We start from the raw sequence: 14,489 nt of genomic DNA on the forward strand, positions 1-14,489 counted from the left end.
AGATTGCTTCTGAAGGTTGTCGATTTCCATAGCATCGGGGTCTCTCGGGCGAGCTCGAAAGCGTCCAATGTTTGGAGTGTCCCGGTACGCGGGCGCGCGTGTGGTTTTCCCATCGTACTTACGTTCCAAGTGTCGCTCGTAGAGTTGGTCGCCAATAATACTGGTTGCCTCGATCATTTGTCCTAGGTTGTCGACCGGGGTTCTGTATCTCATGAGTTCGTCCTTGACGTCGTCACGGAGCCCCTTCCGGTACATCTCCATAAGAGCTGCGTCGTTCCAGTCCAAGACGACTGCGAGTTCTTGAAACTTGGCTGCGTAATCGCGAACGGATCCTGTTTGTTTTTGTAGTTGAATCAGGCGTGCGGCGTCCGTGACTTCGGTAGCATTCCCGAACATCCGTTCGCACGCGTAGCGCAGGTTTGTCCAGGAGTTGAGGATCCCTGTATTTTCTTCGTTGGCGAACTTTTGCTTAACAAACTTCTTGATCCACTGCTCGGCTCTTCCTCGAAGGTACATAGCGGCGAGTAAGGCCGCGTCTTCGTCCGTCGGAGCCGGGTTAAAGCGGAGGTACAGGTCGACTTGAAGGGCCCAATTATCGAACTTGGCACGATCCCCATAGAACAAGTCGGGCTTCGGAACCTTGACCCGTCCCGGTTGTCCCACGGCTCCTGGGGCGACTCCTGGGGCAACTCCGGGGGGTCCGGTTGTCGTGGCCCCTGGGTTGTTGGTAGCTCCCACAGCGTTGAGTCGTCCTTGGAGTTCTTCAATTAGGCTCAGGAAGTGTTGCTGCTCAGCATGACGTTGTCGTTGGTCCTCGACCTGCTGGCGCATAAGGATCCTGACTTGAGCCTTAGTCCCTTCGTCTTCGCTGTCGTCGGAGTCAACGTCCATAGCTCCTAGCATAAGTGGAGTTGGAGTCTTGGGCTGGCTTGGCTGTTTGCCCTTAGATGGTCCTGATACGGTACTCATATTCGAGGGTGTTGAAAGTGTTACGGGTCAACTGCCAAAGGGTAGTTTACTCGAGGTAGCTTCTTGAGAATGAGTAGCGAGGTAGGAGCAGGAAAGGGTCTTTGATTTCAATGGCTAGGTTGGTAACATGAGTTCAACACGAGCCGACATAAGGTCAGCTCGTCCTACCTATATATGTGTGTCTTCTTACATACAAAGGGAAATGCCTGCTACAGGTAGTACTAACAGAACGCAGTTGATGCTGCTTGTTCTGTTGCAGCAGAGCCAACAGAGCGAAGCCTGCTCCGTCTGTTCTGTTGGCTTAGTCACGTGATTAGGGTTCTGTGGAGGGATCATGTGCCTGAGGCGGCACGGTCGTGTGATCGTAACAGCTTCTTGAGAATAAGTAATATAACGGAATCAGGAAAGGGGCTTTGTATTCTAATAGGTAAGTTGGTAACATGAGTTCAACACGAGCAGACATAAGGTCTACTCTCTCTACCTATATATGTTATTCTAGATACATATGGGAAGCGCGTATCGTCGAACAGTTCCTACTCTTGTAACACTCTTACATTAGGTCTTTGGATCTTAACATATTAATACAAGGACAATATACTATCGACCAAATTGTATTATAATGATAAAGATCCTACAAACTCTCAAATATTCCTTTGAATAATAAAGCGTACTACGGTCTCCTTACCTCCGCGAATGAATCTTCCCCTCCCCCCTCCTGACCGTCGCATCCTGCGCCGCCAACACAAACCCAAAACTCCCTTTCTTAATTCGCCCCATCCACTGCAAGAGCGGCAGCTCTTCTAGCAACCCCTCATCCGACTTTCCACCTTGCTGCGCCTCTTCGGCCCAGGCCATGAGCTCGTCCACATGGATCGTAATGGGGCATTCGTAATGTAGGAACTGTACGCCAGTGCCTCGGGTAGTGAATAGGGCGTCGAGAAACCAGAGCGCGAATGTCTGCCCCGAAACGAGATCGATACGGCCATCCCAGCCAGCAGCGCTAGGGATGGTGTTGGTGAGGTTCATGCACCGGATGAATTCAGCTTTGATGCGCTCCTTTGAAGTCTCGGATTGGGCTTCAACGGCTGACGATGGGAGGAAGCGGTAGATGGTTGATGGGACTGCGAGGTCGGGGTCGGTTGCTGCGCGCTCGAGGATGCGCTCGCTGGCCCATTTGCTTGCGATGTACCCTTCAGACCCGTCCATAGCAGGCTGATAGGCCGCTGCCGATGCGGAAGATGCCAGGGCTGAGGCATTGTGCGGAAATACGGCCGAGGTCGAGACATAATGGATGGGGATGTGGCGCAAACCTGACAGCTTGACTATTTCTTTGGTTGCGCGGACGTTGGTGGAACGTAACATGTTGTAATTGTCCCAGAACGAACGCACTGCGCCTAAATGTAAAATGACGTCCGTTTCGTAGGCGAGGCTTCGGAATTCTTCTTCGCTGAGCCCAAGTAGCGGTTTTGATAGATCGCCGGCATGAAAGACGAGCTTGTCGTTAGCAAAGAGAGCTTCCTGATGCGGAATCTGTCGCACTGCAACGCAATGTATCTTTCCAACCCTTTGATCAGCTAAGAGCACCGAGAGTAGGTGCTTTGCGAGATTGCCGGTTGCGCCAGTCATCAAAATGGTCGTTGCGTCACTTTTTTCTTGATCCATGTAGTGATCTTGGAGAAATTGTGGGACTGTCGGAGGAGTTGTCTCGGATTCCCAATCAATAGACTTAACGATGGGGCTCTCTTCAATCTTGCTCGCCATCTGTCCCAAAGTACTGCCACTAAGGAGATCTGCTAGACGAATAGCCACGTCGAAAACCTGTCGAATACGTGACTGAAGTCGGACAACCAAGAGCGAATTACCACCAGACTGGAAAAAATCTGTCGATGCGTTCATAACCAGACCGAGACTTTCACTGTCGGGAAGAAGTTGGCGCCAGATTTGTCGCAGCGAGATCTGAGCTTGGGACATCTCCGAGGAGTCATTTTTTGTGTTCTCAATGGACCTTGGACGAGGCAAAGACAGATTCCTGATAGCCTTTCGATCCATCTTGGAGTGGCTGGTAAGTGGGAGCGTGTGAAGGGGGATGGCGAGCACAGGTACCATATATTGTGGGATTGGAAGACGGATGAGCAATTGCCTCAAGAATGTCTCCTTGTCGTCAATCTTCGCACTTCCGGCAAAGACAACATGCGCAACGAGATACTCCGGATCGCCTGCACGGAGGGTTACGACGGCATCTTTAAGAACTCCACCCGCAGTCGAGATGATGTTGCTCTCAATGTCACGCAGGTCGATCCGCAGACCTCTCAGTTTCACCTGCGTGTCGTCTGCCATCCGGTTGCGGAAAACCAGAGATCCGTCCTGGCGTAGATGTCCCACGTCGCCTGTACGATGCATTCGCGTCCAACCATTAGCGAGTTGGAATGGAGTTGCGTAAGGGTTGGGAAGGAAGACACGAGATGTCAATTCTGAGTTGGCTAGGTAGCCAAAGGACACACCAGCTCCGCTGATAACAACCTCACCGGGCATTCCGGCAGGAACCGGTATCTGCTTGTCGTCCATGATGTAAGTAGCATAGTTCGGTAAGGAGAACCCACATGAAACCGGAGCTTGCGAAAGCCTCTTTGATTGATAGTCGACGAAGCCTTTGTGCGATGCAATCGAAATTTCTGCTGGACCGTATGAGTTGTAAAGGCGAAGATTCTCAAGACCAAGATCGCAAAATTGCTCCAGTACGACATTGGTTAGAGGCTCGCCGCCTCCGAAGGCGAAACGCCATTTCGTTGCTTGAGCGAGATTCTCCCTTCCGTACTGTATCCACATTGAATATTCCGAGGGCGTGACTTTGGTGTACGTGATAGACTGCTCTCGCATGATTTCAGTCAAGGAAAGAGGATCGCCGCGTTTACTCCAGGGTACCACATAGACCATTCCCCCATTCACAAGGCCCGTGAAAATTTGATCGACAGAGAAATCGAATGTGAAGGCGCTCTGCTGGAGGACTCGTTCGGCGCCAAGATTGTACGTCTTAGTGTAACCTTCCATCTCGTTCCGGATTCCAGAGTGCCGGATGACAATCCCCTTCGGAGTACCTGTGGATCCGCTGGTGTACAGTATTGCGGCTGGCTTTTCCGGATTTGCAATATTGGGGACTCCGCGGGAAGATTGTCGTGCTACCAAAGTCACATCGATTATGATGGTAGTGTTCAGAGAACTCGCATTTGCGGCAGTGGTGTCGTCACAAAGAACAGCCTTGGGCTGACAGTGCTCGGCTTGAGCTGCGAGGCGTTCGATCGGGTTTCGCAGATCAAGCGGTACATAGACGCCTCCGATACGCATAATGGCCAGCATTGAACATATCCAATCGACGGTTGCTTGCTGGAAGACTAGAACATGAGAGCCAAGACAGACACCCTGGTTATGGAGTACCTCAGCAATGGCCTCAATGCGATTAGACATCTCTGCGTAAGTGAGACTGGTTCCAGACCCATCAATGAGAGCAGTGTTATTGGGGTTTGCCAAGGCCACCTCGTCGATCCTGTGGGGAAGCGTGGAAGGCCAATCCGATATGAGTTCTGGACCTACGCCTAAATTGACGGCATCTGAAAGCTGCTTTTCGCTGAACCGAGGGATCTCATCCCAAGGGGTGGAGGGGTTCTGAGCAAATGTGGTAACGAAATGGGTGAAAGTTTCCAACAACATGTTTGCAGCCGTCTCATCGTATAGATCCCTTTGCACTCGAAGTGTTACATGGATATCCGAGCCAAGGTCTGCCACGTCAAGGGAGATATCGTAGGCAGTTCTTCCTGGATGTAATTCCTCGAGATTGAATTGACAATCGCACCAAGACTGTCGATCACTGGTTTGCTGCCGATAGTCGAAAAACACTTGGAAAAAAGGGCTGTATGACGAGGAACGCGCAACGTTCAATTTCTTGAGAAGCACGTCAAATGGAAGACGAGAGTGCCCGAGTGCTCCGTAGGCTGTATTACGGGCTTCCACAATGGCATCTGCAAACTTTTGATGGGATTTGCGTTGAAAGCGCAACGTCAGCAGATTGAGAAAGAAGCCAATGCTGTCTATGGTGTTGCTTTCGTTGCGATTGGCATCCGCAATACCGATGGTAAGCTCTTGAGCATCTGTAAAGGAGAATAGCAGCATTTCGAAAGCGGCCAGGTAGAAATGGAAGGGTGTAGATCTTTGAGCTTTGCAAATGGACTTGATTTGGGCGTTTAAAGCGTGGTCTAATGTGGTGCTCACCTGGTGTACGGTGTAGTTGACAGCTGCAGGTCGAGAATTCGATTGGGCCATGGGTAGAAGTGGGAGAATTGGTGGTTGTTCGCCTTGGGGAAATACCTTGCTCCAGTATTCGAAATCATCGTCCAAAGTCCCATCGTCAATAATTTGACGTTGAGATACTGAGAAATCGGGATACTGGTGAGGCGAAGGCCCCAAAGACTGGCCACTGTATGCTTTCTCAATTTCCGCGGTGAAAATCTGAAAGCTGGCCATGTCCATGACAATATGATCATAGCTGACTAGAAGATAGTGCGATGTGGGCGACAGAGTGAGAAGAATCATTCGAAGTAATGCTCCACCGGCGAGATCGAATTCGTGCTTCTGCAGCTGCGCGTGTTCGGACGCAACTTCTTGCTCGGAGCTGACAGTTTTGTGCTCGAGCTTGACCAGAGAGCGCGCCAGAATGCCTTGGGATGCTTGATCAGGGTTATACTTGTCCTCAATAAAGCATGTGCGTAGAGCTTCGTGTCTCGAAACCACAATTTTGACGGCCCTCTCAAGATCACCAAAGCGCACTTGTCCATCCATACGAAATTTCAGGGTCACATTGAACGTGGTGGGATCAGTGACCAAAAGTCGGAGAAACCAAAACCGGGATTGGCCTATCGAGATGGGAACTTGTTTGACAAATTTCCTGTTCGAGTTAGTCTCCTCATTTGAGATGTGTAACGACGAAATCGACGTTTGCCGTGTCGGTATCGACGCTGGTCTCTCAAAGGGAGAGCCCCTCACAGACTCTGAGTTGATGCTGCTGGAACTTGATGATGGCTCAGAATCCTTTAGGTCAACAGAATCATGCCTAGAGTGTGGCTTCGATGGCTCTGATATGGAGGGCTTTTTCGGGGTATTTGTGCCAGTGCCAATCTGTGAGACGACATCATCTGGCAATTTCGTCATGGCCAATTCACTGATTTCTTCAACGGATGATCCGCCAAGCATCTTGAGTACTGGGATGTCAATCTTCAGCGACTTCAAGAACCAAGAACGCCCCTCAACGGCGATGAGCGAATCTACTCCAAGCTCGACAAGAGGAACATCGTGAGCTATTGCTTGATCGGCGCTTCCCAAGACAACGCGTAATTTGTTGGAGAAAGATTCTGTCTTGTTGTTAGCTTTAGTTCGATTCCCAAATCAGTCTCTTCTTACCTTTTAGGATCTCTGAAGCTTCTGCCATACTTGAAGCTGCCATGATCTTGTCTTTCACAGGTAGAGAGGCGGTCTTGTTTCCAGACAAGTGCTCAGAGTTACCTTCACTCTCTGAGTCGATGACCAGATGGGAAAACATGGGATTGTTGTACCAAGTTATGTGGACTTCGTCGTCCGTAATAGTACGTAGACCGCTCGTCATAACCGCTGCAGGCAAACTTCCCGGCTCCTTGTCTCTCGGGTCGACATATCCATGCTTGATACTCTCTGCAAAGGCGAATCGAACATCTAGCTCGGATAGCGGAGTTATTCCGTATTTTTGTAATGAGTCAACGACCGATTGACCGGCAACTTCAGCTAACCCAATGCCAAGGATGAGACCGATATCAAATGCGGAAGCCGCAAAGCCACGGCTGCGTCGTTGTCTGGTCAGGCCGTTTAGGTATCCGTTCGCTGCTGTGTAATTCGATTGTCCTGCAGTGCCAATGACGCACGATATGGAGGAGAACAAGACAAAAAATTCCAGATTGTCGTTGAAGAAAGCCTGGTCGAGATTGTAGGAGCCTTTAACCTTTGGTCCGAGTGCCTGGTTCATCATCTCGGCGGACATGCTCTCGAAAGGTGTATCGCTGAGAACGTTGGCCCCGTTAGCAATACCGCCGATTGGTGGGCATGTTGCTCGGATAGTGGCAATACAATCATCCAGACTATTCCTATCGGTGACATCGGCTTTGAGAACCATGATCGTCGCTTTCGTCTTCAGTTTTTTGAAATTGTCGAGCCATCTCTGATCCACGGCTGGGCGACGACTTGTCAAAACCACACAACCAGCTCCATTCGATACCATCCATTCGCAAAGCGACTGACCAATCTGGCCGGTGAGCCCGAAGAGCACATATGTCTTGTTCTGTGAAAACATATTGGTACAATCGAAAGGCTGCACTGTGACCTCGACTTTGCCATCCACTGGCCAGTGAATGATCTTTAGTGATTGGGACAAAGAATCACTAATAAACTGGTCAAGGTTGAGATGGAAATCTTCGAGATGATTCACTTTGGCGCTGTATACCAACGACACCGACATGCGAGCACCAGAAAGAGCATTTTCAAGGATCTCTTTCAGGGCAAACCGGTCGACGGAAGGAAGCAAGACAGCGTTGTCTCGTGTGGCATCAGATGGTCGCATTTGCTTGCAATTCGCAGAGAGGACTTCAGCAATACGGAGCCCGAGACCACTTCCCGTACCGAATCCGTAGGTGAGATCGAGAAAATGAGTTGGGTTCACGGAGAGCAGATCTTGTCGCAATGAATGTCGGGATGCATGGAAGTTAAGGCGTATCCAAGATGGTTCCAGGTTATGCAATTCTTCAGAAGCTCCAGCGACGTAGGAAAAGAAGACTCCGATAGACTTGGCAGTAGCTCGTCGCGCAAGAGCAGAGGCAAGGTACCGATCTTTCTCGCAGCAGAGAACTAGAATGGTTCCACCTGATGGCACTTGTGTTATTAGCGATGCTGCAAATAGCTCACCAGCTATGATGAAGAGTAGCAAGGCAGCATCAATCGCATCGCCGATGTCTTCTGACGGAAGATAAGCGATTGGTTCCACTCCATTTGATCGGCTTGCCGCCAGACTGATCACAGAATGATCGCTCTCTCCCGTTTTGCCGCTCGCAAGGAACAGGAAGGTACCAGGAGTGACCTGAAGAGCTTTCGAAGTCGAATACTCAACCTTGACTATATCTTCAGCCTGATTCTGCTTTAGCTTCATCGAATGGGTGTCTGCGACTATGAAAGGTTGTTGGTTTGCCTCGGATAAAACTGAAAAATGTGAGCTTGAGACCGGCATCGTCTTTGTGATCACACGCCTTGAGGAGTTGAGCCGGGCATTTTGATCAAGATTCGGTAGAATGCGAGGAATCAATAGTTTTCCATTCCTCAAGTACGTCTCGGGTTCCTTGGACCACAGGAAATTAGGCTCGTCCCACTCCTCAAGCATGCACTGCCTCAGAAGATGCTCGGAGGCGACCTTTGCAATATCGTGATTCACACCGGAGATGTCAAGAACATTGACACTGATGTGAGATGCTTCATTCGTCAGCGAGCGGCAAAATGCCACACTTGCTGCATGATAGGGCTCTTCTCCCTGGAACACGCCGCGCGTAAGCCACAAGATATGTCTCGCTTGCGCGAACATTCTCTTCAAACCATCCATTTCGTTGGATGTGATGGTCTTGAACATGGGTTTTGCGAAATCGACAAGATTGACGAATGTGGTCATCGGGTCAAAGTTGGATGCGTCGAGTTCGGTAGGCAATCTATCAAAAATCTTGATATCTCCGCAGAAGCGGGCGAGATTATCGGCAATTTGTTCCACAAGCTGAGAGGTTTCGAGAGATTTTCCGCTGAGGATCACAAGGCTCCGGATTGACCCCTGAGACGGGGAAGATGAAAGTGGCCGCCGCAAGGAAAGTGTTTTTTCGTCAACGGCTTGCGTGACCATCACGGAGAATGGCGATCCGTTCACCGTGGAAGAGATGACATCGATGCCTGAAAATCCGGTGGTTCGCAGCAGAAAGTGCCATTCGCCGGATGTCCGAACCGGTGCGCGGCTGCTATCGCTGATCTCACCGAGCCACCATGCGGCAAGATTTGCCATTGTGGTAGAGAATTGAGAAGATTCGGCACCGGTGAGCTCGATGAGCAGTAAATAACCACCCGGCTTCAAAAGCTGTCGAATATTGGTCAACGTTTTCGAAAGTGAATTCACTGTACGCGAAATGCCAGAGCGGACAACAATGTCGTATGAGTGGATATCGTATCCCTGGTCAGAGATAGATTGCTCAAGATTCAATTGCTTCAATGTCATTCGGCTGTTATCCGGCAGTAGACGTTTCGAGGCACTCTCGACGGCCTCCACAGAAGGGGCGGTGTAAGTGTATGAGGGAACGGCTCCGCCGTGATTTTTGATGGACTCATGGATCACATTCGTGGCATCGCCATCTCCGGTACCTAAGGGAAAAAATCCAAATCAGCATTGAAATCCTCAATGGGAGGTGAGGGTGTGATTGTTACCTATTTCGAGGATTCTGGCGTGTGGGTAGCGGAAAGTAATTTGCTTCACCATGCCAGCCAAAAGTAGCTGAGAGCTTGTGTATTCGAGATCCCGGCTGCAGTAATGATCGAGCAAGCCATCAACCCTCATGGGATCGCGGATTGTGCTGTGTCCTCGAACAATTTCGGGGAGCATTTGAGCGACTGCAGAGAAAAGCTTGACGCTCCTTTCGCTTGAGTATTTCGACACTAGGAGCTCAATGTCCCGATCGGTGTCATTAATCCATGCATTCCCCGGATACGCTCCGGTGGATCCTGACACAGCGCTATCGATGAAGTCTCGAAGCTGTCGATTGTGCGGCTCTGGAGACTTCTCCCAATCATCGTCGGTAATCTCTGACCTCCATTTGCGCAAGAAGTATCTAGATATTCGCTCACATACAGCATCTAGTTCTGCCCTACGCGAGGCTGATTGGGTATCAGGCAATTCTGTCAATGACAAGGCGTCCGGGGTAGCATTTCCCAGTGTGGTGGCAGTAAACATCCAACGATCGTCGGCCTCTGTAGCAGGAGCAAAAGGCTTCAAGACCATATCTTCGACCTGAATCATTCCATGTCGACCATCCTCACTGAGGATGTCGATGCTTGCTGAGAACTCAGACGACTCACCGAGAGAAGTGACGATGGGGACTCGACCTCCAGAAATGGATAGAGAGCTACACACCGATGGGTTGACTCGAATACTTCGGATACCCGTTGGCACGTGAAGGGACCAGAGACGTCCATCCCCAGGGGATGCATACGCCAACATTGCGGATTGAATAGCAACATCAAGCATGCTCGGATGGACCATGTAGAATGTAGAGTCGTCCTCGGCGTATTTATAAGTATCCACAAGAGCCGACGCTTTGTTCAGCTTGCGCTTAGTCGAAGACAGTCCTTTGAAAGCGGCAGAATAGCCGTATCCCAGCTTCGAGAACGCTGCATAAATGCGGTCTGGGTCAACTTCGGACATGTTGCTTTCGTCTGCTGCGACAGAATATGGTAGAGCTTCGAAGTCAGGATTACCGAGTATAACTTTCATGGATGCACTAGCTGTGAGTTCCAGATTGTGATTTGATCCAGTACTAACATTGGGTCCAGCATAGAGCGAGAAATCAGCTGTAATTGTTTCGTCTGAGTGATGCTCGATCTTGGTTAACGTGACAAGAGTCTCGACACCTGAAGTGTCTCCCTCAGGAAAAGTTACGGCCTTGGGGATTGAAAGGTCGTTCATCTCGATAAGCTGTACTGCGTCAACACCCGTGAGTTTCCGACAAGCTTCTAAGGCCATGGCAACGTAGCCTGCAGCAGGAAAAACAATGAGGCCTTGAAGTTTGTGGCCTTCCATCCAGCCGATCTCATCAGCCTTGAGAATATTGGTCCAGCGCATGTCATGGCTGTTTGACTCTGGCGAGGAAACGCCAAGGAGTTCGTGAGGAGCATCCGTTCGCTCTCGAATTCTCTTGGATTTTCGAGATTCGCTCCAATGAACCCTGCCATGATCCCATTGGTAGACAGGTAAATCGACCATCAGCTTCCGAGATTGAGATGCACCAGATAAAGCTCCATCGAACGAAGCAAGGTTGACCGAGTCCGCAGCAAACATGGTCCACAGAAATCCAAAGGCGTCTGACAGAGCTGTGACATCGTCTGTTCCTCGGCTAAGAAGGCCAGAATACGGAAGAGGCGAGGGTCGTAAATCCCCAATGCTCTGCGTGGCTGGACCTTTGAGTGCTGGATGAGGTCCTACTTCGAGCACCATGTTAATATGCTCGTCATTTTGAATGGCCTTACCAACAGCTTCGGCGAACAAAACAGTGTTCACCATGTTATCCTTCCAGTAAATACACTCGACTTCGTCTGTAGAGTGCATGACTTTGGCTCCGGGGATCACACTCGAAAACCAGGAGCATGTGGTGTCTCGTTCATGATTGACCTTAATTTTACAGGCCCGCAGTGCTTCGATATACACATCACTACAAGGGCGCATGTGATGGGAGTGGTAGGCAGTATCGACTTTGAGGAGCCTGGCGAAGACCTTCTTCTTGTCCAGCATCGCTTTTGCCTCGATAATGGCGTCAGCATCTCCGGATAAAGTCACACTCGCTGAAGAGTTATGCGCGGCGACGGCTAGCCGGCCTTTGAAGACATCTGAATCAATGAAGTCTTTCGCATCTTCGTAAGATGATCCGACCGCCAACATGGCACCTTTTTGACCATTCTGCTCATTGCCGGAGAGTTTGGCGAAAAATCCTCGATAATAAGCAATTCGCATTGCATCGCGAGCGGAGAAGAACCCAGCGGCATAGGCAGCGGCGATTTCTCCCGAAGAATGACCGACGACCGAAGAGAACTTAATTCCAGCTTCACGGAGAATATCCACGAGAATAATCTGGAGCGCAGTGCACAATGGTTGCGATAAGGCTGCTTCGGAAATGCGAGACGTTCCAACACCGGCCAGCATTTCCGTTCGGAGGCTCCATTCTGGTCGATCTGAGAGCGGGAGGGATGAAAGAGCGTCATCGAGGCGATCAACGATCTCGCTCACAAGACTTGACGATCGAATCAAACTCGCTCCCATGGCAGGCCATTGAGCACCTTGACCAGTGAAAATACCCAGTATACGAGGGGTAGGCGCTTTGCCACTTGAGCGGAACCCAACAGGAGTACCAGAACTGGATTTTGCAGCGGCAATTTTGCTACCGATCCCCGTGACGAGATCCTGTACACTAGACGCGGGAAAAGAGACTCGGATGGGAAATCGAGTCCTTCGCGAGTGTAGAGTCCAGGCCAAGTCGGAGCGGTCGATCTGTTCTCCGCTATCCAGTCGACTCCGCAGACCTTGTGAGTATTTTTCCAGAAGTGCCACCAAAGACGTCTCAGTACTGGCAGAGAAGACGTATGGCGCGAACGACATTTTTGTTTGGGTATCTTCGCTGGGGGAGATGGCCTGGGTGGCCGGTGAGTACGCCTCCAGGATGGCATGCGCGTTGGCACCTCCAAAACCGAAGCTGTTGACACTGGCGCGTCGAGGAACTCCATCGGGAATCGACGGCCAAGCCGTGACTGCAGTGGGCACATGTAAGCCATGATAGAATGGCTCAATCTTGGGATTCAGACGGTGGAAAGATCGATTCGGCGGGATGAGGCCTTTTTGTAAGCTGACGGAGGCTTTCAAGAGGCCTGCCAATCCAGCGGCGCCCTCCAAATGCCCAATCACCGTCTTGATCGAGCCGACATATAAAGGATCGGCCTTACCATCCTTGGCATCGTGATGGCGGCCAAAAACGTCGTGGATGGCGGCTGCCTCTTTGGGATCCCCGGCTTGAGTTCCTGTTCCGTGAGCTTCAAAATATTGAGGACGGTCGTCGGGACGCGTAGCCGGATCTAAGCCGGCTTTCAAATAGGTCCGGCGGATTAAAGCGGCCTGTGCTTCGGAACTTGGAACGGTCAGACCATTCGAAAAGCCATCCTGGTTCGCGCCCGTTTCGCGGATAATACATTCGATGTGATCGCCGTCCGCAAGAGCGTTAGTGAGGGTTTTCATCACGATAGCCGCCACACCTTCTCCGCGCGCATAACCATCTGCGTCGGCATCCCACATCCGAGATCGGCCGTTGGGGGACAGCATCTTCAGGTTGCTCTCTCCAATATACATATCGTATCCGAGGAGAGCCTGCGTGCCGCATGCTACCGAGACCCGGCACTCGCCGTTACGGAGAGACTGGACGCCCTGGTGCACGGCAATCAAGCTGGACGAACATGCCGTGTCAATGGTCATGCTTGGTCCATGCCAGTCGAAAAAGTATGAGACGCGATTGGAAATGATGGCTCGGTTGATTCCCGTGGCAAAGTATTTCGGAATTGTGTTGTGGTCCCGGAGAAGTGTATCGAGGTAATCGACGGCTGGAATCAGAGATCGGGTCAGTCTAAAATATCATCTGGATTCCATTCGGGCAGGTTTACTTACTCATGGTTCCGACATATACTGACGTGTCCGACCCACGGAGACTCTCAAGTGTGTGACCTCCGGCCTCGAGGGCTTCATACACGGTTTCCAGCAGAATCCGCTGCTGCGGATCGATCGACTCGGCTTCGTTCGCGCTGATGTTGAAGAAGGCCGCGTCAAATACACGAATATCTTCATCCAACAAGTACGAGTGTCGAACATTGGTCGATCCGTGCCTGGCACCATCATGATGGTAGAACCCCTTGGAGCTAAAACGATCCGTCGGAATCTCACGACACAGATCTGGAGGGCTCTCGAGTAATTTCCACAAAGCCGATCGGGAATTCGCCTGTCCTGGAAACCGCAGCCCGGTACCCACGATCGCAATCGGCTCTGGGAGATCCGTTCTGGGCTGAGGAACGGCCATCATGACTCTTTGGATTGGAAAGATCGTCCGTTGAGGAACGCCTATGTGTTGAACCTGAAAAACAATATGATTATGTGAAACAAGTCGATTCGAGATTCCCGACGAATGTTTGGTATAGTCCACTGTGAGATGAAACAATACAAATATTTACCGTCCTCGGCAGATCCATCAATATGTTCAGCTCCAGGTCGCTTACCCTAGTTCCTCTTCTTGACAATTACGTCTTACAACATTCGGAGCTGATCTGCAGAGAGAAGGATTGGCCATCCTCACCGGAATCCTCCTGCCACATCGCGAATCCATCTCGAAAGGAATTGCCACGCACAACGATGCTTCAGACCCGACTACGCCGAACTCGACCTGATGTCGGATGAGATGCCGTACATGCACAACGCCGACAAATAAGGCGACCACCAGCCGGATCAACAATGTGATCGACATCTTGACAGCTTTCTGACATAATTACCGCTTACGTTAAATGCCCGATAATTAGTACCCGCCGATTAATGCCCGGTGCGCCGCCACCCCGAGTTGATGATATGACTTAAAGTTGATAACGGCTTATCACCGAAGCACCACCACTCATTAGCTTGGGATACCCGC

General features: G+C 50.7%; 1 protein-coding gene across 1 annotated transcript; it reads right to left on the reverse strand.

Moving 5' to 3' along the window:
• Positions 1 to 1,502: 1,502 nt before the first annotated feature.
• Positions 1,503 to 14,327, reverse strand: K489DRAFT_405194 (lovastatin nonaketide synthase; the record flags this gene model as incomplete). The annotated part of the gene is made up of 5 exons (XM_033607150.1): positions 1,503 to 6,368; positions 6,418 to 9,426; positions 9,490 to 13,416; positions 13,481 to 13,940; positions 14,271 to 14,327. The coding sequence occupies 5 exons, from the start codon at positions 14,325 to 14,327 to the stop codon at positions 1,651 to 1,653; spliced, it is 12,171 nt and encodes a 4,056-aa protein (XP_033455183.1). The 3' UTR covers positions 1,503 to 1,650.
• Between the last annotated feature and the right edge of the window lie 162 nt (positions 14,328 to 14,489).

Source organism: Dissoconium aciculare (assembly GCF_010015565.1).
Source record: "Dissoconium aciculare CBS 342.82 unplaced genomic scaffold K489scaffold_21, whole genome shotgun sequence".
In the NCBI taxonomy this organism is placed as follows: Eukaryota; Fungi; Ascomycota; class Dothideomycetes; order Mycosphaerellales; family Dissoconiaceae; genus Dissoconium; species Dissoconium aciculare.